The sequence below is a fragment of the Bipolaris sorokiniana genome, assembly GCF_000338995.1.
Source record: "Bipolaris sorokiniana ND90Pr unplaced genomic scaffold COCSAscaffold_3, whole genome shotgun sequence".
Taxonomy (NCBI): Eukaryota; Fungi; Ascomycota; class Dothideomycetes; order Pleosporales; family Pleosporaceae; genus Bipolaris; species Bipolaris sorokiniana.
The window spans coordinates 2595865-2622827 of NW_006911897.1; the positions used below are offsets into that span (position 1 = coordinate 2595865).

Genomic DNA, 26963 nt, shown 5'->3' on the forward strand with positions numbered 1-26963 from the left:
CAAAAGAGAGAAAGAAGTAATGTGATTTTTTTCCATGAATCTTCTTCGAACCATCATAAGGTATAGGTGTAAAAAAACAACGCCATATGCCCATATTCCTCCCGCCATTCCATTTGAATCAACGCCATAAAATGCTCCCTTATTTCGAGCACTGAATATCGTAAGGTGAACCCACATTCTCCAACCAACACCAGCTGATCCACTTTATTTATCCCCCTTCTTCTTTCGCAGCGTTTGGCCTCCACCTTCAAAGTGCTTCGACTCCTTTTGCTCGCCTGCCTCTTCCTTATTCTTGAGCGGCGTAATTTCATACCCGAAGAACAACTTGTTGGGTGGTAACCTAAGGGGCTGTGGTCCATTTGTGCGTCGCACAGTTGGCGGTGGGTTGGTGGATTGTCCTGCGACCGGTGTAGAGGCTTGCGGGGTGGGTGCCTTGCTACCCTTCTTAAGGAGTTTGTGACCGGTTGTAAGAAAATTGGATGATGTTGCTTTTGCCCCATTGGCGGCAGTTGTTGCCGATGGCGCAATAGCCGCGTAGTTGATCGCATCCGCCATGGTGCCGTGCGGGTGCAGAGTTCCGCCCTTGCCAGTCATGACACCCTTTCCGCTGCGTGGGGTGCTTGTCCCACTCGTCCTCTGCGGCTCTTGGTAGCCCACTGGTGGTGCAAAGTCGACCGACAGATCCGTCTCGATAGTGCATACAGCCTTGCTTGGATGTTCTGGCTTGGTCTCGAGCACAGCTATACTGTACACATTGTCGTTGTACGCAAAAGTAAATATATCGCCCGTGGTAAGACATGAGAAGTTCCGAAACGCGTTTTCAAGGACAGCTTTTGGATCCGAGATTTCGAGGAAGGAAGAATCTTGCGGTTGCAATTTTATGAAGGTCCCGAGAGGTATGTCGGTCGACTTGACTTGCAAGAGGTCGCCGGGCTCCAGCTTGAGCGTCTCCATCAGCCAGTATGGCAGATAGATCTTGCCCTCTTCTGCAATGAACTCTAGCACACCTGCGTGTGTCTTCTTCCCATCTTGTTTCCCATTGATGAGCTCGAAGAGCATAGGATATGTGATGTGCAGCCTAGTGAGCTTGTCGAGAGCGCTGGGAGGAAGGAACACCTTTCCGCCGTGGTTTGCTTCTGGGCGCTCTGGGCCGGGCAACATGGCAATGGGGTAGCACCGAAAGTACTCGTCAAAGCGCCTAGGTGCGCCACCGCCGCGTCGGATAGCCTGATACATGGCCATGGGGTCGTCTTGGTCGTAAAAGTTTGGGTTGAACTGGTAGATGTGGTGAGTCGGGCTTTGAGATACAGGGTGGTGTTAGTGGCGGGGTCACTCTCACCATTCCAAATTAATAATCAGGGCACGAAAGGGGTGTTATGGTACGAGGAAGACACGAGAAGGAAAGGCACGTGAGATCGGGATACAAAGACCAAATGATAGAGGGCGCAGATGTATGGACTCAAAGATGACGAACCGTAGGCAAGCACTACGGACAGCGGTTTGAGCCATGAGCGCATGCCGGAGCCACAGGCTGTTCGCCGCAACTGGCCCAAGCTCCAAATTTCTAGAACGCGCGAAGACGTCACTGGCGGATGCCCAAACCTCGACGTCCTAATACTACTACTAACTTGTGTGCATCCCCGACTCTACGCCTTCGCTACAACCATGGCTAGCTCCAGCGGTACTTACAACCCCGCGCGGCCAAAGCGTGCTGGCGAGCAATTCACACGGACTCACCATTTGGACAAGGACGAGCCATCGACCAAGAAACCTCGCTTCGATCCACGCAATCCCTCGACGCTTGCCCCAGACGCTGACGACGACGAAGAGGATCCCGCTTTGGAAGCCGATGTAATAGGGAAAGGCTCAGGCATCAAACGCAATGCCGTCAACATTGACGGCTACGATTCAGACAGCTCTACCGAGAACTTTGATATCCGCGCGGAGGCGAACCATAAGAAAGAAAAACCCGCCAAAGATGACGATGACGACGACGACATGTTTGCAGACGAGCCAAAGGAGGACGAGCAGGACGAGGAACTTGGACAGGACCAGGGGAAAAAGAAGAAACTGCGCTTCTTGGACAACGCCGAGATTGAGGGACAAGAAGAAAGCAGCAAGTCCGGAGGTCACGTAGCGGTGGATTTCACAAAAGGCGGCAAAGCCACGGCAGATGAGGTAGAGAGCAGCAGCGACGAGGGCGACGACGAGGAGCGCGACCGGCTAGACTCTGACATGGATGAGGAGCTCGGTGCGGGCAGCAAGAAAAAGCATGCGCCTAAGCTGGATGCCTTCAACATGCGTGCAGAACAGGAAGAAGGTCGCTTTGACGAGGCGGGCAACTATGTACGCAAGGCGTTTGACCCCGATGCCGTTCAAGACTCGTGGTTGGAGGGCATATCCAAGAAGGACATGAAAAAAGCCAAAGAGGCACAGGACAAGAGAGATGCCGAGCGAAAAGCTAAAGAGCGAGCCGAAGACGCGATAGTGACCAGCGATGTCCTGTCCACTCTCATCTCACATCTTGAAGTAGGAGAAACACCCATGGAGGCCCTGGTGCGATACGGCAAGGCGGTGCCCAAGAAAGCGACCAACAACTGGGCCAAGAAGAAGAAGAAGGCACAGAGCATGGAGGTGGATACAGACCCATCGGAGGAGGCAGCAGCAGCAAAAGCAAAGCAGGTCATTGACTCGATTACCGAGTGCGCAAGTCGCTTGTCGGACCGTGGTGTGGAGGACATTTATGAGCTGCCGCGTGAATCCATCATGCGGCAGTACAAGCGCGAGACGGGAGAAGACTGGAAGAACCTCAATGCAGAGCCAGTGCAATGGGAGTTCCACTGGCTCAATGCACCCGAGGGGGACATCAACGGGCCCTACGACCAGGCAACCATGCAGGCGTGGGAGGCTAATGGGCAGTTTGCAGCAGGTGCCGAGTTCCGTCGGGTAGGTGAGAGCGAATGGTCGCGACTGCTTGACTTTGATGATTGAGTGTGGTGTGTTGTAATAAATATAGAATAGAGTAAGCAAGCACAGCCGCTGCTTCGGGGGGAATTGCGCAACGCACCCATGCAGGCCACGGTAAGAGGCAGCAGGGCAGGGTAATTTGAAACGGCGAGTAGTGTGCGTGAGTGCGTGATGAGAGGAGACGAGGGAGTGTGTGTCCAAGTGGTCAGCATCACATGATTTTCCATGCATGCGACTAAGCGATCCTTCAGACGACAGGAGCGTCGGGCAGCCAGTCGGAAAGTTGATAAAAGCGGGAAGTCGGATGGGTGGGCGTGTAAGATCCACGACCATGGTCCAGAGGCGATACTAGCCTGATGAATCCAGGAGCGCCGTTTGGAGTGGATATGCAGAGCATTTGGAGTGTGCACGCAAGGGTCATGTTTGATTGACGGGGGGATGAGGGCTTGGTCATTTGTGAAAGGGTGGATAGCAAAGGGATAGGGTGGAATTGCAGGATCATTACTGTGCACATCTGGGGAGCAGTGCGGTGAAGGGTGCAGTGACGAGATTATTGGTGGCAACGTGCAGCTGACGACGTCTCGTGGGCCCGTCATCCTCCCCGAGCGTCATGGCGATGAGGTTGAGGGGCGCAGGAGCCCCCCATGTTCACCGTAGTTGACGACATGTTTGCGACGGTTGCAGCCAGCAAGTGCTGCCGGGGGGGGGGTACACTTAGTGGTGTTGTTGTTATTGTTATTGTTATTGTTGTTATTTTGTTGTTATTTTGTTGTTGTGGTGGTGGTGGACGCTTCTTAGTAGGGAAGCTAACGCTACGGCCCGCCAGCTGGCGACTTCCCGACTAACCGGGCCATGGTTCTTTCCTGTGGCGGGCTGCATGTATGTGAATGAGTGAGTGTGTGTGTATATATATATATACGTACATGCGTATGTAAGTAGTAGTGTACATGTGCATGTACCTACATACAAGGCTGTCTGTGGCTGTGGCTGCATCTGCACCCCTCCATCATTTTATTGAATATTGTTTCTCTGGCGAAGCTGGCCGGTCCGGTCTTGGAAATGGTTCCGCGAGTAATAGGGCCAGTGTGCAGGGCATGTAAGCCGGCCACAGTAATAACGGCGTGTCAGCGACCAGAGCAAGGGCAGCTGTTGAGGCCACAGTGGGACGAGCGAGAGAGGGGAGGAAGGAGGGATATTTGAGAGGAGACGTGGTAGTAGTATATGTGAGTCAGTGAGTGAATGAATTGATGAATGTAGTGCATGTCTAGTGTTGTAAGTCCATCGACGTATATACTCAATACCCTACACATACATATATCTACATAGTTATACATATTTCCCATACGTATTATCCTGCACGAGAAAGAGCCGGCTCTCGTCTGGCCACCGTCGGTGCGCACGTGTGCAGCCGCCTCCCCGCGCCGTTAGTGGGCTTCAACGAGACTTTTGCAACCCAAGCACACACGCACACGCACCAGCCGTCGCCCTCGCCCGGAACTGTGCTCCCCTTCGTCCCTGACTGCCCCCTCTCACCCCTCCCGCTGTAGGCTGCGTAGGCGATATCTGAACCCTTTTTTTCCTTTTGACATCGACTAGCCCGTGGCCCTGTTGCTGCTCGCGGCCCACCCAGACGTGCGGCTTTGGCTCGATAGGGGAACAAGTGTCGCTGGGTCCGGTCCGCCTGGCATCCCCTGGCTCCCTTGCTCCTGTTGCGCCGTCCACCCAGCACACGCCCGCCAGCCCGCCAACCCTCGACCGCGGCAGCTCGAGCCTCATCTGCCCCCTTTTCCCAAGGTCAAAGACTCGTTCGCGACCGTCGCCTTCCGCTCATTTCACCTCTCCGCGAGCTTGGGCCACCGTCTCGTACCTCCGCCCTAATTTTCTGCGCCGCCCGCTGCCTGCGTCTCCAACCCGCACGCTACGTCCTCTTTACGACCCAAGACCCCCCTAATCCTCACCGCATATAATGTACTCGTCGGGCTACGACCACAACACGTCGCGGTCGCCCATTGCCCAACGATCCCAGCCCCAAACAGGCTCTCTGCACCGCATGCCCTCGCGCCAGTTCGACGCCTACGGCCAAGTCCCGCAACAGCAAAACATGTACGCCCAAGACGACCACCAGCGCCCCTACGACCAGCCGCGCAACTACGAGCGCCTCAACCAGACCATGCACGCTGGCGCTGCCTACGGCGCCTACGACATGGGCTCCGCCACCGCCTGGAACACAAATGCTTTTGCCCAAAACGGCTCTCTGGGCTCCCTGGGAGGTGCCGCCCAAGCCCGCATCAAGTCGCAGCAGCGTCAAGGAGGCCGCAGCGCACTACCATCGGTAAGGACCCTGACAACAACAATCACTCCTCAGTCTCCTCTTCCTCTTCCTCCAACCACTTCCTCACCCACTCAACTCCCTCTTGCACATGTTTTTGCCACGATGCTGACCCACCTTTCTCAGGGATGGATGGACCAGCAGCCTCAGGGTCTGCCCAGCTTCGCCCTCGGCAACTCCAACCTCAACACCATGCAGAACACGAGCTACGGCCATGACGTCGACGAGGAACTCATCCCCACCGCCATCGTCATCAAGAACATCCCTTTTGCCGTCAAGAAGGAGCAACTGGTTTCGCTCATGACGGAGCTGCGCCTGCCCCTTCCCTACGCCTTCAACTACCACTTTGACAATGGCGTCTTCCGAGGCCTGGCCTTTGCCAACTTCACCACCGCAGAGGAAACCGCTGCCGTCATTGAGTCGATGAATCACTTTGAGCTCAACGGCAGGAAGCTGCGCGTCGAGTACAAGAAGATGCTGCCCCTTGCCGAGCGTGAGCGCATTGAGCGAGAGAAGCGTGAGCGACGCGGACAGCTCGAGGAACAACACCGGCCGCTTGGTGGCGGTCTTCAGTCTCAGGCATCCTTTGGATCTCTTGCCTCCCACATGCCTGCCACATCACCCTCACCCGTCTCAGCCATGAGGGGCAGTGGACAAAAGACTGTCGGTACGTTCTAGCCCCCTTTTCTGATATTTCCCACGAAATTTTTTTTGTGCTAACTGAATACACAGACGTCGACCTCAATGACCCGCAATCATTACAATTCTACACCCAGCTCCTCCTGTTCAAGGAGGCCAAGGATCGCGATAGCATGACTTTCCCCGCCAACCTGGCTCCTCTTCAGCGCCGTACCATTCACACCTTGGCCCATCAGCTTGGGCTTGCGCACATTTCAAAGGGCACCGGTGATCAGCGCCAGGTGCACATCTTTAAGGTTTATGATACTCAGGGGCTCAGCCCCCCGATGCCGCAAATGGCCAGCAACCCTCTGGAGCAACCGCGCCGTAACTTAAACCGCGCGGCCACGACCGATTTCAGCGATGTACGCGCAGAGGGTGGCTTTTACAACGCCTTCAACAGGCAGCCATCAGGCCTTCTTGGATTTCCAGATTCGCCTGGCGGTCTTAACGCGGTCCCTAATCTTCGTGGCGCCAAGTCTTACGCAGATCTCAGATCTTACACGCCGTCACCTGCCCCTTCTACTGCCAGCCACCCCATTGGTCGACCAGGTGGTATCTCGCTCGAGGGTCTTGGCTATAGCGGAAGCTCCACCAACCCCAATGGCACCCCGACGAACAGCTCCATGTCGCAGCGTGACGATGGTTTACTAGAAAGGGAAATGAGCCGAATGCAGCTTTCATCAGGATACCCGCAGAACAGCAGCCCGCGATCTTTGCGACAGATGACGTCTTGGGACGCCCCTGGTCCCATTGGCGGACACCGTACTTTCAGCACCAACTATGATGACCGACCATCCAGACAACCTCGTGGACCGCTTCCTGAGCGAGGACAGGGCTTCAGCCGTCCGCGACAGAATGGACACCAGAATCGTGGCAGCGACGAGCTATCATCGCAATCCAATGTGGAGATTCTTGTCGGCCAGTAGTATGTCAGCTCCACGCACGAAACCAACCGTCGTCGCACGTATCATCACTCGTTCAACGACACGTGCGATGGCGTCCACGAACGAAATCGATGACGACGAACGTTTAACGGCCTAAAGCCAGCAATTGGCCGCGCTACTAACACTGGATTGACTTTACGATGCATACGAAGAGAATGATGCCACGATGGTAGAGACATTACATCCAGAACTAAACCGGGCCCGCGCCCCCCACCAATCTCGCATTTCAACTTTGGATACAGCAAAAAAGCATTTATGAACATATGGGATATGTTTTTCACATATTTATATTGAGTCGCACAGTCCCCGACGACGTTGTAGTACTGGGTTTTAGTTTTTGAACGGAGGAAGAGATAGAGAGATGAGATCGAAGCTGCATTCGGCGCACAGTTGGAAGTTTGTGGGTTTCTTGTCTTTCTCTTTGATTTTTCCATTGTTCTTTCTTTTTTCTCTTTTTCCCCCCCACTTTTTCGCCTTGGATATCAGTCATAGTCTAGGTTGGTGCTGGGTGCCTGGCGCGACAGTACGATAATGGAAGGTGAATAGTTTGAACACCGGGCTCCTCCACTCAACCTTTGTATGTTGCGCGAACTGCAGCTAAGAAATTTACAAAAACAAAACGACCTGGGTGCCCACGTTTATTTCCATGTGCCGTGGGATGATTTATATATCAACATGCTTAGCTCGGATGAGACCGAGGGTGAGACAGCGTGTGGGGCGGGAAGTATGGACAGTGTCAACTCGTACGACATGCCATGGTAATGTTTGTCAGAGGGAGGTGTCTCGGGCTTTTTTTTCCTCTCAAAGGGACCTGTAGGGTCTGGGCATAGTTCTTTGAGGCGGAGAGGGTGGATGGGTCGGACGGGTGGCCAGGATCTCAACCTTGGGCGTGGATCGTAGTTTCGAGTAAGATGCAGTTCCTCTGGGAGCCATTTCGGGTACAGTGGCCGGGTCTGCCATGGCGGATCCTGGCCCCTTAAGACTGAGCTGAGCTCATGTGACCGCTGGATGCATCGGAAAGTAGGCAGACATCTATCGCATTTGGAGGATTTCCCATCATTCCACCTCTGCCCGGGCCGATTAAAAACTCCTGCAGCGGGCCATGCATCTCAAGTCTGATATGGCTGGATCGGACAAGTTGGCCGGAAGAGACTCGCACTGTCATAGTGAAATTGCATGATGAGTGTCGCAGTGTGCCAGCAGCTTAAAGTACGGACGACGTTGGCACTACACACTTGGACACCTGACAAGCCCAGGACACAGCCGACGAGTCATGCTAGCGGGCGCCTAAGCGAATGACGCTGGCAGGACTGTGAAGTCCATCTCATCGCTGCGAACCATCCAAGTACTACGCGCTATATCGCCGACGCCGCCTCGCGCTCACGTCCCCCCAGCTATTGTTTCCGGCCAGACGGTGCGCCCGGACACGTTGCGCATCTTGTTCGACATTTCCTCTTTTGAGCCCACCACCGTCTTTGCTGCGTCGTCTGCTGCTCTGCATCCTGCGTCATAAAGTCACTGGCTCGGCCTCACCTGGGCCCGCCCATGTCTGCCCACCTACGCCCTTCGCCGAACCACCCACTCCATTCCACGACCGCCTTCTCGCTCCCTGCGGCCTGCCTGCGCCCTCTTTGATGCCCCTCTACCGGCCCTTTGTGTGAGCCGGCCAGCTGTTTGGCGACAATCGCCCAATATTTCCGTAAAACACCAACAACGAAACAAATCAACAATCCCGCCCAGAGTCCCTACATAATCGCGCCCACGACGCGCTCCTCAGATACTACATTCAATCCCGGGCGCTGACTCACCTGCGCGCTTCACGACTTGTGCGGCCCGTATCGGTTTTGCAAGGCTGATATCCCGCACCGAGCCTCGTGAAGATTCTTTCTGTGACTCCCCGGGAGCAGCGGATACGCACCGCACAGAGCAACTCCCCAAAGAAAGCACTCCGATTTTCTGCCTGAATCACCAAAGTCCCCATGTCGAACCGCAAGCGGCGCGCGCCAGTCGCATCCCCGCAGCCCCCCGCCCAGACGTACCAACACGATATCCCCGCACCGACCGATCAATACATCAATTGGAATGACCCAGCAGTGGCTACCGACATGAGTTTCACCGATCCACCACTGTACGACAACTACGGCCCGACCATGGGGGCCGGCCACAATCGCGTCGTGTCGCTGGACGGGTACAATGACGGGGCTGAGATGTCTGGCCAATTGGTACGACGAAACACCAACCAACAACTTGCTCCCGCCCCACGGCGCGGTCAGTGGGACGGATTCGCGAGCCCTCAGCAGCAGTGGGAAACGGTGGACGACGATGAAGAGCTGGAACAGAAAGCGGCTCTCGCTAAGAAGGATGCACAGGCAAAACGAAAGCAGATTCCGCCATTTGTGCAGAAATTGAGCAGGTGAGTGACCCACTACTTGTATTTTTTTACCAAACAACCCATAGTACTCGTCATCTTTTGGAGCACCAAGATGCCGTGGATACGTTTACAGTCGCGGAATGGTGGCTGATTTTCTCACAGTTTCCTCGATAATAACAAAAACGAGAATCTCATTCGATGGTCCGACGATGGGAATAGCTTCATTGTTTTGGACGAGGACGAATTTGCACGAACTTTGATTCCCGAATTGTTCAAACATAACAACTACGCATCCTTTGTTCGGCAGTTGAACATGTACGGCTTCCACAAGAAGGTCGGCTTGTCAGACAACTCGATGAAGGCCAGTGAAACCAAGGCAAAAGCACCCAGCGAGTACTACAACAAATACTTCAAGCGCGGACGACCAGAGCTACTGTGGCTGATTCAGAAGCCCAAAAATCCTCCGACCGGACCAAAACGCAAACGTGACGAGGAAAATAAGGGTGACAGTGATGAAGATCGCAAGTATATCCAGGATACTGGAGGCGGCGGATATGTTGAAGAGGTGGCAGTCCGAGGAAATGAGCAGATGGCTATGATCCCGCGGTCAGAATACAACAGTCTACGAGTTGAGGTTAGGGAACTTCAGCAGCAGCAGAAACTCATTTCCAACGTCTTGACACAGATCAAGCGCCAGAACGAAGAGTTGTATTCTCGAGCAACATCTTTCCAAGCGCTGCACGACCGCCACGAGAACTCGATCAACGCCATTCTGACATTTCTAGCAACCTTTTACAACAGGAGCCTGGAGGGTAACGCAAATGGTATGAATCTCGCCGACATGTTCCCTTCTGCGCGCCAACAACCCCACGGCAACGTAGTCGATGTGGACGACTATCCTATGCAAGATGCGCACAAAGCCTCGCAGTTGCAAAGAAACAAAAGGCCACTCGCGATCCTGCCCGCTCCCGCTCCCGCTCCCGCTCCCAACCAACAAGAATACCTTGCGCCAACCACAACGGGCCGCGCCACAACCGTAAGCCCCACAACGAGACCACTGGCAAGTCCCATCATGCGGCCGGGAAGTCGGCAACAGGGCTTGAGGCCCTCAGTCCCGCACAATCGCCAACAGTCTCAATCTGCTTTTCCGGACCAACAGGGAAGAGACAATATCCCGGGATCACATGTCAAGACCGAATCACCATCCAACGGCGCATCTTTGCCCGGAAACGACGCAATCATGTCAGCGATACAAAACGCAAACGCTAGTGCTGGTCAGTCGACCAACCAGACGCCACACTTTGATTATGCGGCAGCTCTATCAAATTACCAGACCCAAGACGGACATGTGCCCCTAACTCAACAGCAACGAAACGACGTACTATCGCAGATCGTAAACAACACAGCTGCACAAAATACGGACAATGCCCTCACCAACCCCAACCCACCAGAAGTAAGCCGCTTGTTCGATGATCTTGCTCAATACCAAGCGACCCAACAGCAATTGGAAATGCTGCAGAAACTGTCGGATCAACAGAATTCCAAGATCCAGAACATACACGATCGCATATTGCCGCTTAGCCCAACGGGCCGAATTGAAGGCATTGGCGACCAGAATTCATATTTTGATCCCAACGGCCTTGGTGAACCTGGACAATACGACCTAAACATGGACAACTTTGTCCATGACGATGATTTTTTCACCGACAATCCCACCAACGCTGACGGTACGCAAGCACACGTGAACGGTAACACCGTGTTACCTGATTTCAACTTTGATGCCTCGGCCTCTCTGGACGAGCCTACCGCGGACACATTCACATTCCCAGACATCAATGGTGGAGACGACCCCACGCACCTTGGCGTAGGAGTCATGGCAGATGACAGTACAGAGAGTAGCACTAGGGTCGATAGCTTGGGAAGCAGTACGACGACTAGCCCAGCAGCGACAGTCGAGGAAGTAGAAGACGAGACTAGGAAAAGAAGTCCTAAGAGGCGGAAGAAATGAGCAGGTGATTCTTGTCATTTTCATTTGTCCTGCCTTGGTCTTTTTGGCTTGTACTTCTTTCCCACACTGGTAGGCCCGACGACACGGAGCTTCTTCCCCCCTCCCCCCTTTTTTTTCTTGCAGCGCAAGGTGGTAAATTTCCGAAATCCCGAGAAAACAAAATGTTTCCTTTTTTGTTCTCCAAGTTCTTGAGGGTTTCTTAGAAGAGATAAAGCATGGTTCTTTTTTTGTCATAGGAGCAGGGGCAGATTGGCGAGAGACATTTCCGTCCCCTAGAAAGGATTACTGGGGATTAAAAAGAGCCGACTTGGCACAGTAACCATCAACATTTTAACGACGTTACGAAAAAGATCCAAAGGAGTACGCAGATAGGATGGCGCAAGGAGGGCGTGCGTTTCTTACGGATGTACTTATTCTTTTTTTTCCTCTTCCTCTTTGTTCCTACTCTTCTAGTTATTCTCCTCTGCATACCCCCCACCCCAAATCAAGGGTGTCTGGGCTAGGCTGGCCCCAACTGGCGATATGCATGTACATGCATGTATAGTTAAGCAGCAAAGAAGCAAGCGGATAGCAGAACAATATAAATTAGATACCCCACTGATGATATTCTTTGTTTTACTTGCCTGACGTGTGGAAAGGTCGAATGTAAATGATACTGAAATTTTGTTTATTTAACCAACAATCCATAAAAACACATGCATAGCCCATCCATCTTTCATCAACGCCTCTATATCCAACTCGACAAAGAGTCATCAGAAAAAAAACTCAACCCTTTATCCTTTTTTTTCGTCCTTCATCTCAAATATTGCTCAGATTTGCGTAGTACTCGCTAGATCAAATTTACATGCGCATACTCTCAGCGATAATCTTGTACTCCTTTCTCTTCTTCTGCATGCCCTTGCCCCCAAGCTTTACTTTGGCCACACCGATCCATTTGGCTAGACCGGGGAAAAGCACCCTCTCGCTCATGTATGCGAGGGCAAAGTTGCCCAAGCCCAGGGTGAGGATGAACACCTTGAAAGGGACATCCATGTAGGTGAGTTCCATGGCTTGCATGACCCACTTGGCGGGATCGAACAGCATGTACAGGGTGATGGCGAGCGTGACGAAGATGGTGGTGATAAAGGGGAGGTTGCGGGACATGGGCTCGCGGTAGGGTTTGCCCACGCTGAGCACAACAGCCGAGAGAACGTATTGGAAGCAGCTCGTCAAGAAGAGGGCCGTGTTTTGCGAATTCAACGAGTTGCTGTGGTTCTTGTCAACGACCGGTGGGAGGTACCACTCTTGTTTCTGGACGAAGTGGAACGCAATGAACTGAGCCAGGATGCAGAGAACCATTTGTCCGAGCAGCGGGGTAAGCACCTTGCGGGACACCAGATTTGCAGTTGGGCGTTTGCGGCTGAGGATAGGGTATGCACCTGACCAACCCATGAAGATGGCGATGGGGAGGATGAGCAAGAGGTCGATGAAGAGGAACTGGAAGTCGCCGAGATTGCTAGCGCTGGCATACAGAAAGGAGACTGAGCAAAACTGTATCGCGCTGTACAAGCTCATATACTTGAAGCAGCTGAAGTTTGTTACAAGCGCTGCGCGACCTTCTTTGATGACTTGAGGCACGCAGCTAATGTCAAACTGTCTGGAGGTAAAAGGAGCTGCAACTGACGCTTCAGCCTCGGAAAGAGAGATACCCACGTCAGCGGCTTTGAGCGCTCCACAGTCGTTTGCACCATCACCGCAAAAGCCGACGCAGTAGTCAATCGACTGCAATTTCTCAACCAGTTCGTGCTTCTCGTCAGGCGACATACGGGCGAAGACTTGGCCACAGACGAGCATCTCACGGAGCACGGATTCAGATGCGAAATCGACAATCCAGCGGAAGACATCACCACTTACCGCCAAGCTATAGTTGCGCAGGTTGGAAATGTCATACGGAAGGGACACATCGGCCTCGGGTGGCGGAGGAAGAGGCTTGAGCGTTGTATCATCGAGCTTGAAAACCGGGTCATCTACACTTTCCCAACTAAGCTTCGACAAGGCGGTGCGTGAATCGCCTTCTGCAAAGTGAGGGACAAAGCAATGGGCCGTCTTGTTGATCAGACCGCATTCACGAGCAACACTGATAGCAGTGAGGATGTTGTCACCAGTACACATGACCTTGCGAATATTGGCGCGCTCAAGCTCTTCGATGACCGGAGCCGTGCTGTCCTTGAGCTTGTTCTCAAAAATGATGAAACCGACAAAGTCAAGGCCACTTTCGGCCTCTTCTCTCTTCGTCTTTTGAGTCTTGAGCCAGTTGAGCTTTGGAATTGTCTTGGTAGCACAGGCGATGACGCGAAAGCCACGGTGTGTGTAAAAAGCGAGGAGCTCTTCATAATCGGTGGGGAAGCTGTTGGGACGGCAGATCTCTTTCATGACTTCAGGTGCGCCCTTGACGTAGACTTGTCCACTCTTTGACCCGAACTGCCGTACAATAACACTGGCTCTCCGGAGTTGCGAGACAAACTCAAACGATTTGATGACGCCAAGCTCCACTTGCTTTCGATTGGCCTCATCTTCAACATCGTCGATATCATACTCGCGGCCTGGTGGTGGACGAGCAACGGACGGCGACAGTTTCTGCTCAGGATCTTCGTCGCCTGAGTTACCGTTTTGCTCGCCTTCTTCGTAACTCCAGCCAGTGAAGTCAAACATCTTGACATCTAATGGGTCGCCGACTAGTTCGTTATCAATCTTGCGTAGTGAGTGACAAGTAGCCATGGTGTAGAGGATGGTTTTGTGGGCGTGATATTCGACAGTTGGGTCACGATCATGCTGCGACGCTGGTAAGATGTCGTAGGAGTCCGGAAGAAGCTCGCTGAACCTATTGCGGGGCCGCTCAACTACACGGACACCCAGCACATCTAGTCCCTCCTCGGTGAGTGTTCCAGTCTTGTCGAAGCAGACGACATCAAGCTTGCCACCGACGTTGACTCGTTGGGGGCTGATACAGAAGATCTGCTTCTGTTTTAACCGCGAAAGTGCAAAGCTCGTACCGATGGTGAGAGTGGCCGGAAGTGCGGGAGGGACAACGATAGTAATCAAGTCGAGCGCGCGTACAACAATCAGGTGCCATTCAAGGCCGAGATGGACAAAGTTGATAAACGAGGCAATAAAACCAATCATAGCAATCATAGCCATAACGGAGATGTACCGGAAAGAGTCGCGGTAGAACTTGAAACCTGAAGGTTTGGGAAAGAGCATTGACCTGACTAATGCGCCCTTGGTGGTATTGAAGCCAGTTCGGACGACCATAGCCAATGCAGCGGCCTCATCGTCTACATGGTCTTCATGCGGTCTGCGGGCACGGATAATCTTGGTTCCACTGAACAACATATGGCGGGCAACCTCTGGATGAACGGCAGAAGCGCTGAGATCCAACAGATCCAGCGACTGGTTTGTGACAGGGATTTTGGACACAGGGATAGACTCGCCAGTCAGCATGCTCTCGTTGACGATACAGTCTCCAGACAAAAGTAAACTGTCGCATGGGAACTGCGTAAGTGCAGGATCAGTGACTTCATAAACGTCTCCAGGTACGAGTTCAGCAGAATCAAGGTGCGTCCAGAAGCCACTGCGCAATACGCGCACTTCGCATTCGAACTTGGATACTTCGCGCAGGCGCCTCATGGAAGCCTTGGTCTCCACCAGTGTCGTGACGATACTAACGGCAGAAATGATGAAGATGGCACAGGCGTAGTAGTAGTACTCATCGAGAGACCAGAGGATCAAACTGGCAATCTGGAAAACATAGAAGGGATGAAAAACCTCGTCGACTAAAAGCTGGCCGACCGTCTTCTCGGCGATGTCGATCATGTTTTTGCCAAAGACTAACTCCCGGTAGTCGCGCTCATCGTTGTCGAGACCCTCACGGAGAGCCAGGACCTCGGTCCAGCTGGGGTCTTTCCATGTATTGGCCAGCACAAATTTGTCCTTTATGGGGTGGTAGACGAAGCGGATATAGCGGTAATCCAAGCATCGCAGCTCGCGAATAAGTGGATCGTCATCTTCGTCCCATTCTCTCGGGCGGCCCTTTTCAGGGTCTCCGAAGACGGTGGACAGCGAGCGTCCGTAGGTTTGGCGACTGATGTTCTGCACCGCAAATTCTCCCCACTGGTTCTCGACGACAATCCAGTCGCATTCTTTCAAGGGCGCACTCTTTCCCACAATGGCTACCCTCCATCGCGGCAACCATCTGAACATGAGCCAGCCGAGACCCAGTGTGGCGGCGCACAGCAGCGCATACAGGGCGTAGCCAAAGGGCGACGTTTTAAAGCCAGCAACGACAATGGTCAGATCTTCGGTCATGATGTAGATTTTCTGGTTCGACCTGCGTCCCCTCCAGTCGGCGCCCGAGCCCGCGCTACCTGTCGACGAGCGCCTTCGCAGCAGCGGCCGCTCTGATGATTTCCTGCTGCCACCGCTCGACTTGCGCCGTGATGGCGAGGGTGATGGCGAGGAAGACGACAGGCCAGCCTCGAGATCTTCGATTTCCTCGCCATTCTCCTCGGAATACCCATTGTATACGCTCTCGCCATCCTCCAATATGGCACTATCCTCGTCCTCAGTGCCCTCGCCTGAATCCTGCTCTTCATCATAGAATGCGAAACTCGTTAGACTGGCGCTTGAGTCTGCGCGCGAACGGCGGTGTCGGAATCCAGATACACTCGTAGGGACGCTCTCGCTCATGGGACCGGAGAAGACCTGGATTGTTTTGGGCGTCAGCTGCTGGCCAGGCTTCTTACTACCGCGAGGCTTGTACGGGGGACGGGGAGGGGCCATGGGCGCGAGTTCGTATACCTCATCTTGGGCCATTTCGACATCTTCCATGAAGCTTGCCCTAGGCCAATTAGTCGCGCATGGCCTCAAGCTGCCTGCAGCACATACTCGCTGATATGGGAGCCACGGCGGTACATGCCGCTCCTCCTCCGAGACGACCGCCGGTCGGGACTCTCACTGTCTGCCATGATGACGTTGGGCAAGTTTTTTTATTGGGCTACCTGGCCATGGCGCGCATGGGGGAAAGAGAGAGAGGAAGAAGGAGACACCAAGTTTTCCAGGTCGCGTCTCGGTTCGGCAGAGTTGGAGGATAATAGTCGGCCGTGCTTTGCTAGCTATGACGAAACACGGTTACTTCCGCTAGTCAGGGCCCAGCCTCCGTTTATGGTGCTTTGATCCCGACACCACCATAGCAATAATAATACCACTTAACATAGCCTGCAAAAAGAACAAATATTTGCAAACGGCAAGCCATGGTTATAGCGATGTGCGTTTCGTCTTGGCTTATATTGCTCATTGTCTGACTATCTGGGATTGGCAGTTGAGCGACATTGTGGAAACAAGCATGTGTTAGCAGCACTCTGATTTGACTAACCAGCAACTGTCTACAGCAACACCCTATGACCCTCTCTTAGCCCTCACAAACGCCTCTGTATCATTCAATGCGTCTTGTACGGCCTTGATTGTGCCAGGCGGAAACCCGATAAACCCATGTGGTGCCCCGTGATAGATCTTGACAATACTTTCGTTTCCCCACATAGCCCACTTGCTACCCATCATAACACTATCATCTAGCAGCGGATCTTCACTTCCACATGTGAACAGCGCAGGCGGCAACTTCTTTCCCCTCAAATCAGCCCAAAAGGGGCTTATCGACGGGTCGCGACGCTGCTCTTCCGTTGTGTTGGGGAGTAAGGCATCAATGTACGATTTCATGACGTCGTGGTCGATTACCAGATGTGTCTCGTGGTGCAAGACGTGTGGTAGAAATGAGGACATGTCGAAGCAGCCAAAATGAAGAAGCAAACCTTTGAATGCAAACTCTGGCATCGTTTCCAATAGATGCAAGGCGACCAGGCAAGCGAGATGACCCCCAGCAGACTGTACGGATTCGTCAGCTTTCAAGTTTTGACGTGCTTGGAATGATTTGAAGATATCCGTACTTCACCACCTGTGAACATCAACTCTCCGCCAAAGACTGTTGGTCCGTTTTTCACTAGCCATTCTGCGGCGTCATAACAGTCTTCTGCGCCTGCAGGCCAGGGGTCTTCGGGCGCAAGTCGGTATCCAATTGACACGACTGTAACATCAAAATGGTCGGCCATATACTTAAGATACGGATCTTGGCTGCGCAAAGTGGTCAGTTTCTTCTGTTTTTTATGCTTCACAAGAACCTATCATGAACATACTAAGCCTCGCTCATCAAAACCCATCCGCCGCCGTGAATGTGCATGTGGATCCCATTGCTCTTGCCGCTGCTCGGCTTGAAGACACGATACGGGATCTCTCTTCCGGCTTCTCGCGATGGCAACGCTCCATTGACACCTTCAGGAAGAACAATGGGTTTTGGCAATGGCGTCTTACCTTCCCATCTCATCTTGCGGTATTCTGCTGCGCCAACCTTTTTTCGCATGTAAGCCGCATAGCCAAAAACATATTTATGAGAAGTGGAAACCAATATCGATACATACCTCATACCATCTTGGTCCATCTGCCCATATCTTGATCAGTTTGTCGTTAAACTCCAGCGTCTGTTTATCGATGGTGCTGCGATCAAACTTGGACGCGTCTACCGTGACATCCGATTTCAGCGTCATGATCAAGTCGTATGTAGTATGGCTTTTGGCTGTCTCCTTTCTTTCTTCAACAAACACGGCCTTGGGTCAAGGAGAAAGAGTAAAAGTCTTGGAATAGAGAAAATGTAAAAGCGACCCAGAAGATGTACATATTATTACTGCCGTAATGGCAATGTGACACCTCCCTCCGTGTTCGGCTCCGATAGGCCATGTAGGTGGGGGCGGGGTACGACGTTGAACAGACAGCAACGCTCCCAGCTATCTCCGTCGCTCGCATTAGAGAGAGCCGCTCCGTACCTGCATGTCGGCTTACTGGATCGGACGGAGCCGGAAGATAGCATGACTATTGAGAACTGACAATGCCATGTAACGTCGCATCGCTCATCCAGGCCGGGCACTAACAAAGGACCGACATGATACGTTTATCTCATGCAAACAAAAGACCGGGGATAGGGTAGATGAGCAAACTTGTATTTGATAGGATATCCAAGGAAATTAGTAATTACACACTTTCATCGCCCAACTTTGGACTGCATCCTACTCGATGGTATTGATGTATGTCCATTGACCTGCCCTCCCTTTGTTCGCGGTTTGATCTGCCGCTTGTCCGGGACGAACATCGACTTGATGACTGATAAAATAATCGCCGCGGTCCGGAAGGGATACATGGAGATATCCCAGACCAGTTGTAACATGCTACTAATTGTCCCAGCTATCCAACTAAGTGTCACAGTGACGATGCCTGGCCGATGGCCAGTTCTGGCTGCAGCTGCAGCAAGCGCGAGCGTATCTTGAAGGCGAGCTTCCAGGTCTTGAAAACGGGCCTCGATCTGGATGGATTGAGCCATATGGCGCTTTTCATATCGTCTGACGGCGCGATTGAGCGCATCGAGTTGTAGTTGAGTGGTCTGGCGGATTTCGGTGCTGAGTTTCTCTACGTCTATCTGGCTGGTATTCTTGTTGTTGGAAGAGGACGCGCCGTCGAGACGGCTTTCAAGCTCGGCCATGCGCTGCGAGAGTTGTTGCGCATCGACGGGTCGAACAGCTCCTCTCGGCGCATCTCGTACAATGCGCTGGAGGTGCAATATGCGCTCAGTACGCATCTTGATTAGGCGGTTGACTGGCGGGATCTCTGCGATCAGTAGGAAGATGCTCAGGTTGGCGTCAGAGACTATGCCTTCAGCGCGCATCAACTGCCCTCGCACAGTATGCATAAGGAGCGCCCCGAGAAGCGGACCCAGGAAACATCCAACAAACGCCAGTAGCTCTGATCGCTTTAGAGCCTCGCGAGCTTCCTGTTGTGCGGACGATGTCACTGAAAGTGCAGGGCTCATGTCGACCTGCTCCTGGCTTGCTGCGTCGCCAGCACCCTCGGCTATGCCATGTACGTCGTTTTCGTTTACTTCATGAATGGTGTCGTCGTACGTATCGTCGTCGGCTTCATCGCTGATATATCGTCTCTGCTGGGCATCATGGTAACAGTCCCTGCGTCCTGTCAGTGAGACTCGCCCTGTCCACGCTGTCCGCCCGCAATGGCTGGCTGCAGCTTACCATGGCACCTTGACACTCAAGTGCAGGAACCAGCCCGCCAGCACCAATATCAGCACATCCGTCGCAATCACAGCGCCATTCTCCACCGTCAGGCCAATAATGGCGGGCACAACCGCAGCCACGACGGGCAGCGCAATCCACCGCGAAGGCTCATCCGAAGCGGCATCTTGCCTGTCCATGTCATACTTGACACCCGCCCTCAGCAGGTTGTCTGTCGAGGACCAGAGCGAGGGTCGTGTGTCCGAGAGGTTCGACACAAGAGAACTGCGGCGGCGAGAGACTGCGGCGGGTGGCGTCGACGGCTGTACACCCTCGCCAAAGGTTGCAGCGCGGTTCAACATCCTCTGGCGTAGCTGGGGAGAAATGGCATGGCTCTCGGGCGCGCCATCCATTGCGAGGGTGTGGCAGGCGAGAGCTGGCAACACGCAACCGTCGTGTATCTATGTACGTAGGTAGTATGTATGTACAACGTCACCGTCAAAATGCCCGGGACGATGGGGGGAAAAAGCCGCCGCTGCTCGGGTACGTGTATCGATGTGGTCCTGCGAATGGGCACAGGCGCTGGCAATGCATAGCTGAAGCCGTGGGCGAGTCTCCCATGCGCCAGGCCGGCGGTCGTGTGCCGTAGGTAGTGGAAGAAGCCTCGGGTCTCCCCAGGTGGTTTACGTCATCCGATACTTACGTACTTGGTACCCGCCGATGCGAGCAGTCGCAATGGTGTATTGGATACATACTTACATACATATGTATGCATGTAGCTAGAGCGGGCATTGCTGTCGAGCCTCTTTACTTCTGCCATTTTGCTTTCCACGAGCAGTCGAGAAGATGCCAATGGTCCAGTCGTCTTCTCAACGTCAGACTGGTCAGATGATTGCGCGTCTCCCCGTCCCACCTGTTATCGGCAACCATGCGCCATCGGGTCGCAATCCTGGTCACATTGCAGTCGGACCACCTGCGCACAACGCGCTACACGGGAAGAAGCAACACTGTGAGCTGTACTTGGTGGGAAACAGCCATGCAAAGCCACAAGCACCATTGACTCAATCGAGCAGCTCGTCTTTGCTTCTGCTGCCTTGTCCCGCCCTCCCGAGATACTCCTCTAATCACCATCTCCCCCAGGACATCGGCCTTCGGATTCTAACAAAACAGGAAGCTATATGCACTACTTATACATGAGTACAGACACATGTTTACCCCCTGGAGTTGGTAACCCTGCTCGACGTGACAGGACCCCTCACTTTGGATAAATGCTAACTGTACGCCCTGATCTGCACTGAGCCACAGAAGCGAACTCAACACATAAAGTGTACATGAAATTCTCTGTCACTGCCTCAGTTATAATCACAAACATGTCTCGCCTCTCATCTGCTGGATTTATATTCAGAATGTATTGTCTTCGCCACTTTTCCTATTCAGACCCAAAAGCGGATTGGTGAAAGTCTCACCACTATCACCACCGACTCCGCAACCACAACCAGGCATCACATACACCAAGTCCCCCCTGTGTCGGTGCGACGGAACAATCTGTTTGAACAAGTCTCCAAACAACTCGACGAGTGGCTCTGCCAAGATGGCTGTGGAGCGAAACGACCGACTTTCACCACTCAAGTGAGCGTAAATCATCCAACAGCACTATTGACCATTATTGAAGATTGAGACAACAACTCACTCTATTGAGCTCTCTACCGCGCTCACCCACAGTATGAGCTCCCGAAAGCTGCAAGGCCTTAGATGGACCTCTTGCCACAATCTACGTTCCCCTTAAACTTTTCTCAATCTCAACTTTCCCATAAATTTACTCGACACATCCTAACAAATCTTTTGTGTTGTAGCACCACCCATATTCACCCATCCTCCAAGACCAATAACCTAAGCGATGCCGTCCGGGGCGGTAGATGTCCTCGACAGTGGCACAGCCTACCCGCAAGGGTACTCGATGGATGCTCCCATCTACACCCAAGCAATCCTCTTCCCAGCCTTCGCTTTCCCAGCATGGATACTCTGCGTCCCAGCAATGGTCTGGCACTTCCGGCAAGCCAATATTGCCGCTGCTTCAAACGTACTATGGATCATCCTTCACAACTTCTTCAACTCCATCAACGCTCTCATATGGCCGCGTGACAATCTGCTCGAATGGTGGGATGGCAATGTGTGGTGCGATATCCATGTGCGAATCCAGGTTGCGAGCTATGTAGGTGTTGCAGCATCTGCGGCAATGATTACGCGTAAGCTGGCTAGGGTCATGGACACTCGCAACATTACCGTCTCAAGCAGTCGCAACAGCAGGATCAGAGAGAAGATTTGGGAATTGGTATGGTGCTGGGGAGCTCCAATGGTCCTGGCCATTGTTTACTACGTTGTTCAGCCGGCCCGCTACACCATATACGGCATCGTGGGCTGTCAATCTACCTATGATAATTCATGGCCAAGCCTCGTCCTGAGTATCATGTGGTTTCCAATTGCCATGGCCTTTGCCACTTTTTGGTCGAGTGAGTCTTTTTTCTTGGATGAGAATCCTATATGGGACAGGTCGCCGCTAACATACCTGAACAGTCTTACTTGTATATCGTCTCTATCGCTACCGAAAAGAGTTCCATAGTCTGGTCGTGGCTCAGAACACCACAACATCTCGTTTCGTCCGACTCTTCATTCTCAGCATGACAATCAGCCTAGTTTATCTCACCTATTCCATCTACATCACTATCGAAACTTCTTTTGTCCTAACTGAATCGTACTCCTGGTCCTACGTTCATGACCCAGTCAGATTCAACACCATCATTCACGTACCAGTGCAAGGCAAGGTCTCCTACGACAAATGGATCCAGGTGGTTACTGGGTACATTGTATTTCTGCTCTTCGGCACTGGCGTTGATGCATACAACTTCTATAGAACGGTCATGGTCAGCATGGGCCTAGGCAAAGTATGGCCGAGTCTGCACGAGCCGAGGCGGAATGGGCAACGAACGCCCTCGAGCTTTATAGCTGCCAAATCATGGACTAGCAGTGTATCGAGCAAGGCAAAAAGTTTGCTTTGGTCATCCAAATCTGATTCCACCGCCTCCGTTGGCGATGTATACGCCGACTTTCCTCGCAGCAACTCTGTCGCCCTCGACTCCATCTCGGCTGTGCATAACGGCGATGCCGAAACCGCACTGATTACAGGAAGCCAATGTCATATTGAATCCTCTACTACGCCAACGCGGCCGTCTTCCTTCAAGAGATGGTTTGCTCGTTCCGATCTTGGTGGCTCTGTGTTACCATTATTCAATTACCGTGACATCACTGGAGTTGCAATCAATGACACAGGCAAATCGTCCGCCCCAATCACGTCGCCTGGTGTGCACGCTCACGTTTGGACTACTGAGGATGCTCCTAACGAGCGGGCTAGCGAGGGTGAAGGCGTTTTTGTCTCACACGAGGTGTATCAGCATCGACATGACATGCACGACAATGAGAGTGATTCAAGGTCAACTTATCTCTGGGTCAACGGCAAGGTTCGATCATCCTGTCCTATGGGTGCTTTATAGCAGGAGCTCAGCTACTATGTTCAAGAGCGCTGTGCGCACAAAGCGTAGATGTTCATTTTCAGCAATCATTCACTTCTCTCAGAAGCATGCTTTGGCAATGGAAATTTTCCTTGCCCACTATTTTTTTCCTAAAATTATATTAATGAACCCAGTATTGAAGCTGCATTTGTATCTGTTCAATGTTCACATCCACAATGACCAAGAGATGCTCAAGTATGCACATGCGCGCCCATAGACTGGGCAATCTTCAAAATGCACAAGTAATATACGCATATGCCCTTTGGCCTTTTGGCGCTCTCTCGTCTTGACCAAGTCGTTTCGCAAAAGTCTATCATCTCTCGGTTAACACCGAGTTCACACGAAGCTTTTTATTACATCATAGCACCTCAGCTGAGCTCAGTCCTCGGCATGCCATTCCACATCACGCGACATCACGCACAAAAACAGCAAGCGAGGGGCAATTGTCGTGAAGCATTTTTGATTCCGTTATCGCATGTTCACATGGTGACAGGCCAGTCAAAGGCAAACGTCCACAGCGGGACGCGAACCGGTGTTAGAGAGACCGTCGTAATCTCATGTTCAAGTAAACTCCCAGAGAACCTCAACGTGCCACATGGGCAATTGACCAGCGTCCCATAACGTTCCCCAATCCAGCACAATCGTTTCCTCCCGGGAAAATCATTGATAGCTCGCGTGTGGCATCCAACCGTATGACGTAACGGGGGGTCGGAATGCGCGTTGCAGCAAGATGGCGCAAACTAGGCAGAAGGCTGTGCGCAGAAAACATGTCTTTCATCCATCATTTTGGATCAGAATTGAGGCGATGGGCAGCTGAGATCGAGGGGCGAGTAGTTTATTTGCTGCAAAGCTGGTTAATTCCATACACAAAGCGATGTTGGCAGTGGCATCACTTACGAACGAGCCCTCGTCTTTCTTCTCTTGCGCTTGAGACGTCGAACGCGCTTCTTCCTCCATTTGGCTCTCATCTTGTCGGCGGGCTGTGGAGTGAGGTCAGCGGCTGCAATTGATAGATGGCGAATTGATTGAAGGGCAGAGACGCTCGCAAAGCGAGAGCGACGCTGAGCTGTGCATTGCAGAGGACAAGATAGCCCGCGGAGAGTAACTTACATTGCTGTCTAGATGAGTGTCGTGAGTGTAGAACAAAGGTTCAAGGTTGACTGAACGAAATACCTAGGTGGGAGCGGGGCTCGCTTAGCCAAAGCGGTTTAGCGGCCCGGCCTTGAGCAAGTGCCAAGTTCACGCGCGTCGCGTCACTTTTGCTTCTCGGGAGCCTCGCACAGACATTGATAGACATGCAATATCGGTATCGATGCAGTAGTAGTCATAACGATACGCCATGGCAGGCCAAGTGGTAGGATGGCTGCAAGTTGTTGTGTCTGGTGATGATGCTCGCGGTGCGCTGCAGCTCATTCTCCATTGAGCTATGGCTAGCATACTAACCAATATTAGGAACTCAGCTTAGTGCTATTGAGATTTGCGGCAACGAGTACTTCTACCTTGGGAGAGACACCGAGCTCTGGTGAGATGAGAGCGCTCGCTACCTTGGCCATGGCGTGGCATGATCTGACCTCATTCACAGTCGCTATACGTGGTGTGATGATCTTACCGTTTCTCGGCTGCATCTGCGCATCCACTGCATTCTTTATGAACAAGACCCGATCTCTAACATCGCACCCTTTGTATATGCGACTGACCTATCGGCTAATGGCACCTACTTGAAGAAGCGCGATTCCGAACACGTCGCATGCCAGGATGATGAGATTCTCATGGGTCACAATAACACCTTCCTTCTGGGTCATGGGGATGAGCTCAATATCTCCGATACTATCACACTGATTTACTTGTCGAAAAGTCCCGTGCAATCTGTTGACATGACATCTACCCAGGAAATGGAAATTCAGACGTTCAGCTCGCGATATCTCGTCACTGCTCGCATGTTGGGTGAGGGTGGATATGGTAAGGTACTCGTGGGCGTAGTTCGAAAGACCCAAAAACAACTCGCGTGTAAAGTTGTTCGACTCGATAAGATTGCCGTGAATACTGTTAGTTCACCAACAACCGATCAAAACCAGCATGCATTCCAGCTAAGGGACCGATGCCATCGAGAGTTCAACATTCTCAAAGATCTTAGTCATCCTAACATTATCGCCCTCGAAAAAGTGTTTTGCAGCCATGACAACATCTACATATTCCAGGAGCTCATAACTGGCGGTGATTTGTTTTCTTTTCTTGAGTTCAACGGCGGTAGTCTCGATAGCACACAAGCGGCAGCTATCGTTTTCCAAATCTTGAAGGGGATTGAGTATCTACACAAACTAGACATTGTACATCGAGACCTCAAACCTGACAATATCTTGATGTCGTCACTAGAAGACACGGCCCGCGTCGTCATTACCGATTTTGGCAATGCGCGACTTCTTCCCTGCAAGAGCAATCAAGCCACTAAATACCAACGGATGTTTTCGCATGTCGGCACTTTGGAGTATGCAGCGCCCGAAATTCACCGCGCTAACCCAGCCATTCCGGCAGGAAATGGGTACTCGAAGAGTGTAGATATGTGGTCTGTCGGCTCGCTCACAGCCACTATTCTCTCAGGTGATCACTTGTTTACCGATCGCAATCATCCTGACTATCATAAGAATCCACAAGGCGTCATTGTGGGGCTCGCAGCCATCTGCGACTTAAGCGCTCTTGACGATGAACATCATCCATCATGGAGGCTGATCGGTCCTCACCCGAAGGATTTCATGAGGAAGTTGCTGGTACTGAATGAGGAAAGCAGGATGACGGCTACTGAGGCTCTGACGCATTCTTGGTTTACATCACAATCGGACAGCCTTGAAAAGCAGTATGCCTGCTCAATCGCGAACTGGAAACCTCAAAACAAAGACCTTCACCTTGTCGAAAACATAAGCAGGCTCTCGCCTAACTCTGTTGTCAATGATGTACCCGGTAGACTCTCGTGTAAAGTCACTAGATCCGAAAGCTATACCCCACCCCAATATGATACGGCCGCTCACCTAATTTCAAAAGACTTAGTTGCTAGGTTACCATGTCCAAAAAAAATCTCGAGCTCACCAATAGTGGGAAATGGAACCCCAGATGCGGGTATCTATGCACGCCCGATATGCAATAGTCAATGTTGTTCGAAACACCACGAGCACATACATGCACCCAACAACGATGTGCAGTCTTACCGAAATTCACATCTTCTAGCTGCTGAGAGGGAGTATGGATCTTATCCGCATAGAAAGTATGTTTGCAAGCGTGGAATGCCATCCAAGAAACGTAGCAAATTCATGGGTAGCCCTGTCTGTCAGCTCTCGCTTCGTAGAGCTGTGCCCGACATGGACGACAGCGGTAAAAACGACAGCGGAAATGTTACTGATTTGGAAGGGAGTTCGAAAGCCACCCTAAGCAGTTACTTCCAACATCCAAATTTGAGGCTTCAACTCTCGCTGCCCCCACCCACCAAGCCTGCGCATGATTTGGTTCATGTCAACGACACACCTATCGAAGAACAGGCGCGCTACGAGGAAGACATCAAACGAAAATGCGAAAGAAACATGAAGTTGTACCTAGACCAGTGTACGGATCAGGCTTCACAGCAGCTGGCGGAGCAGACACATGATTCGATTCTAGTACCCGAAACACCCCCAAAATCAGGCGAAGGTTTCTGATATCACTTAATTACCATGCATGATAGCATATATCTTGAGACTTACATGTTATGCCCACTGAAAAGCTAGCGGAAGTGTCATGGCGAGTGAAGGTTCAGCTCTCTTTCCCAATGTAGCCTTAATCGATGTACATGACAACAATGGCTATGAGCAATACGGCGCTAAAGTGACTTGGATTTTCCCATAATAATGCTGTTCTACATTCAAGTCACAAGATCCGTCAGCATCTTCGAGTAATGCGAACTTCTTAATTATTGTGTGATTGATGAGAGA

General features: G+C 52.2%; 9 protein-coding genes across 9 annotated transcripts; 4 read left to right on the forward strand and 5 right to left on the reverse strand.

Moving 5' to 3' along the window:
* Positions 1-23: 23 nt before the first annotated feature.
* COCSADRAFT_293916 (uncharacterized protein) lies at positions 24-1550 on the reverse strand. The gene is made up of 2 exons (XM_007699216.1): positions 1340-1550; positions 24-1275 (listed from the first exon to the last, which is right to left on the reverse strand). Exons 1-2 carry the CDS (start codon positions 1340-1342, stop codon positions 205-207), a joined length of 1074 nt encoding a protein of 357 aa, XP_007697406.1. The 5' UTR covers positions 1343-1550; the 3' UTR covers positions 24-204.
* A 115-nt stretch (positions 1551-1665) lies between these two features.
* Positions 1666-2991, forward strand: COCSADRAFT_82186 (uncharacterized protein; the record flags this gene model as incomplete). The annotated part of the gene is made up of 1 exon (XM_007699217.1): positions 1666-2991. The coding sequence occupies one exon, from the start codon at positions 1666-1668 to the stop codon at positions 2989-2991; it is 1326 nt and encodes a 441-aa protein (XP_007697407.1).
* A 1390-nt stretch (positions 2992-4381) lies between these two features.
* COCSADRAFT_293938 (uncharacterized protein) lies at positions 4382-4838 on the reverse strand. The gene has a single exon (XM_007699218.1). It carries the CDS (start codon positions 4741-4743, stop codon positions 4402-4404), a length of 342 nt encoding a protein of 113 aa, XP_007697408.1. The 5' UTR covers positions 4744-4838; the 3' UTR covers positions 4382-4401.
* COCSADRAFT_293939 (uncharacterized protein) lies at positions 4839-6925 on the forward strand. The gene is made up of 3 exons (XM_007699219.1): positions 4839-5299; positions 5423-5963; positions 6029-6925. The coding sequence occupies exons 1-3, from the start codon at positions 4934-4936 to the stop codon at positions 6901-6903; spliced, it is 1782 nt and encodes a 593-aa protein (XP_007697409.1). The 5' UTR covers positions 4839-4933; the 3' UTR covers positions 6904-6925.
* A 1742-nt stretch (positions 6926-8667) lies between these two features.
* Positions 8668-11487, forward strand: COCSADRAFT_293960 (uncharacterized protein). The gene is made up of 2 exons (XM_007699220.1): positions 8668-9334; positions 9455-11487. Exons 1-2 carry the CDS (start codon positions 8901-8903, stop codon positions 11298-11300), a joined length of 2280 nt encoding a protein of 759 aa, XP_007697410.1. The 5' UTR covers positions 8668-8900; the 3' UTR covers positions 11301-11487.
* A 386-nt stretch (positions 11488-11873) lies between these two features.
* Positions 11874-16408, reverse strand: COCSADRAFT_34643 (uncharacterized protein). The gene is made up of 3 exons (XM_007698468.1): positions 16224-16408; positions 16137-16176; positions 11874-16040 (listed from the first exon to the last, which is right to left on the reverse strand). Exons 1-3 carry the CDS (start codon positions 16301-16303, stop codon positions 12141-12143), a joined length of 4020 nt encoding a protein of 1339 aa, XP_007696658.1. The 5' UTR covers positions 16304-16408; the 3' UTR covers positions 11874-12140.
* A 172-nt stretch (positions 16409-16580) lies between these two features.
* Positions 16581-18127, reverse strand: COCSADRAFT_179433 (uncharacterized protein). The gene is made up of 4 exons (XM_007699221.1): positions 17807-18127; positions 17525-17736; positions 17279-17462; positions 16581-17216 (listed from the first exon to the last, which is right to left on the reverse strand). The coding sequence occupies exons 1-4, from the start codon at positions 17930-17932 to the stop codon at positions 16734-16736; spliced, it is 1005 nt and encodes a 334-aa protein (XP_007697411.1). The 5' UTR covers positions 17933-18127; the 3' UTR covers positions 16581-16733.
* Positions 18128-18319: 192 nt separating this feature from the next.
* On the reverse strand, positions 18320-20057 carry COCSADRAFT_137288 (uncharacterized protein). Its single transcript, XM_007699222.1, has 2 exons — positions 19463-20057; positions 18320-19396 (listed from the first exon to the last, which is right to left on the reverse strand). Exons 1-2 carry the CDS (start codon positions 19852-19854, stop codon positions 18424-18426), a joined length of 1365 nt encoding a protein of 454 aa, XP_007697412.1. The 5' UTR covers positions 19855-20057; the 3' UTR covers positions 18320-18423.
* A 1281-nt stretch (positions 20058-21338) lies between these two features.
* COCSADRAFT_82593 (uncharacterized protein) lies at positions 21339-25922 on the forward strand (the record flags this gene model as incomplete). The annotated part of the gene is made up of 4 exons (XM_007699223.1): positions 21339-21951; positions 22016-22928; positions 24473-24529; positions 24590-25922. Coding segments are annotated over 4 exons (2916 nt in total), but the record flags the coding sequence as incomplete, so codon positions are not given.
* Positions 25923-26963: the final 1041 nt, after the last annotated feature.

What these genes read in the sequence shown, in the direction of transcription:
- COCSADRAFT_293939 (XM_007699219.1), top strand. Translation starts at nt 4,934, where the DNA reads ATGTACTCGTCGGGCTACGACCACAACACGTCGCGGTCGCCCATTGCC. An exon ending in GCCGCAGCGCACTACCATCG is followed by an intron (nt 5,300 to 5,422) that starts GTAAGGACCCTG and finishes CACCTTTCTCAG; the next exon opens with GGATGGATGGACCAGCAGCC. An exon ending in CAGTGGACAAAAGACTGTCG is followed by an intron (nt 5,964 to 6,028) that starts GTACGTTCTAGC and finishes CTGAATACACAG; the next exon opens with ACGTCGACCTCAATGACCCG.
- COCSADRAFT_179433 (XM_007699221.1), bottom strand. Translation starts at nt 17,932, where the DNA reads ATGACGCTGAAATCGGATGTCACGGTAGACGCGTCCAAGTTTGATCGC. An exon ending in GTTTTGATGAGCGAGGCTTA is followed by an intron (nt 17,463 to 17,524) that starts GTATGTTCATGA and finishes CACTTTGCGCAG; the next exon opens with CCAAGATCCGTATCTTAAGT. An exon ending in TGATGTTCACAGGTGGTGAA is followed by an intron (nt 17,217 to 17,278) that starts GTACGGATATCT and finishes GAATCCGTACAG; the next exon opens with TCTGCTGGGGGTCATCTCGC.
- COCSADRAFT_34643 (XM_007698468.1), bottom strand. Translation starts at nt 16,303, where the DNA reads ATGGCAGACAGTGAGAGTCCCGACCGGCGGTCGTCTCGGAGGAGGAGC. An exon ending in CGTGGCTCCCATATCAGCGA is followed by an intron (nt 16,177 to 16,223) that starts GTATGTGCTGCA and finishes TAATTGGCCTAG; the next exon opens with GGCAAGCTTCATGGAAGATG. An exon ending in TCGAAATGGCCCAAGATGAG is followed by an intron (nt 16,041 to 16,136) that starts GTATACGAACTC and finishes AAAACAATCCAG; the next exon opens with GTCTTCTCCGGTCCCATGAG.
- COCSADRAFT_137288 (XM_007699222.1), bottom strand. Translation starts at nt 19,854, where the DNA reads ATGGATGGCGCGCCCGAGAGCCATGCCATTTCTCCCCAGCTACGCCAG. An exon ending in TTGAGTGTCAAGGTGCCATG is followed by an intron (nt 19,397 to 19,462) that starts GTAAGCTGCAGC and finishes GACAGGACGCAG; the next exon opens with GGACTGTTACCATGATGCCC.
- COCSADRAFT_293938 (XM_007699218.1), bottom strand. Translation starts at nt 4,743, where the DNA reads ATGAGGCTCGAGCTGCCGCGGTCGAGGGTTGGCGGGCTGGCGGGCGTG.
- COCSADRAFT_293960 (XM_007699220.1), top strand. Translation starts at nt 8,901, where the DNA reads ATGTCGAACCGCAAGCGGCGCGCGCCAGTCGCATCCCCGCAGCCCCCC. An exon ending in TTTGTGCAGAAATTGAGCAG is followed by an intron (nt 9,335 to 9,454) that starts GTGAGTGACCCA and finishes ATTTTCTCACAG; the next exon opens with TTTCCTCGATAATAACAAAA.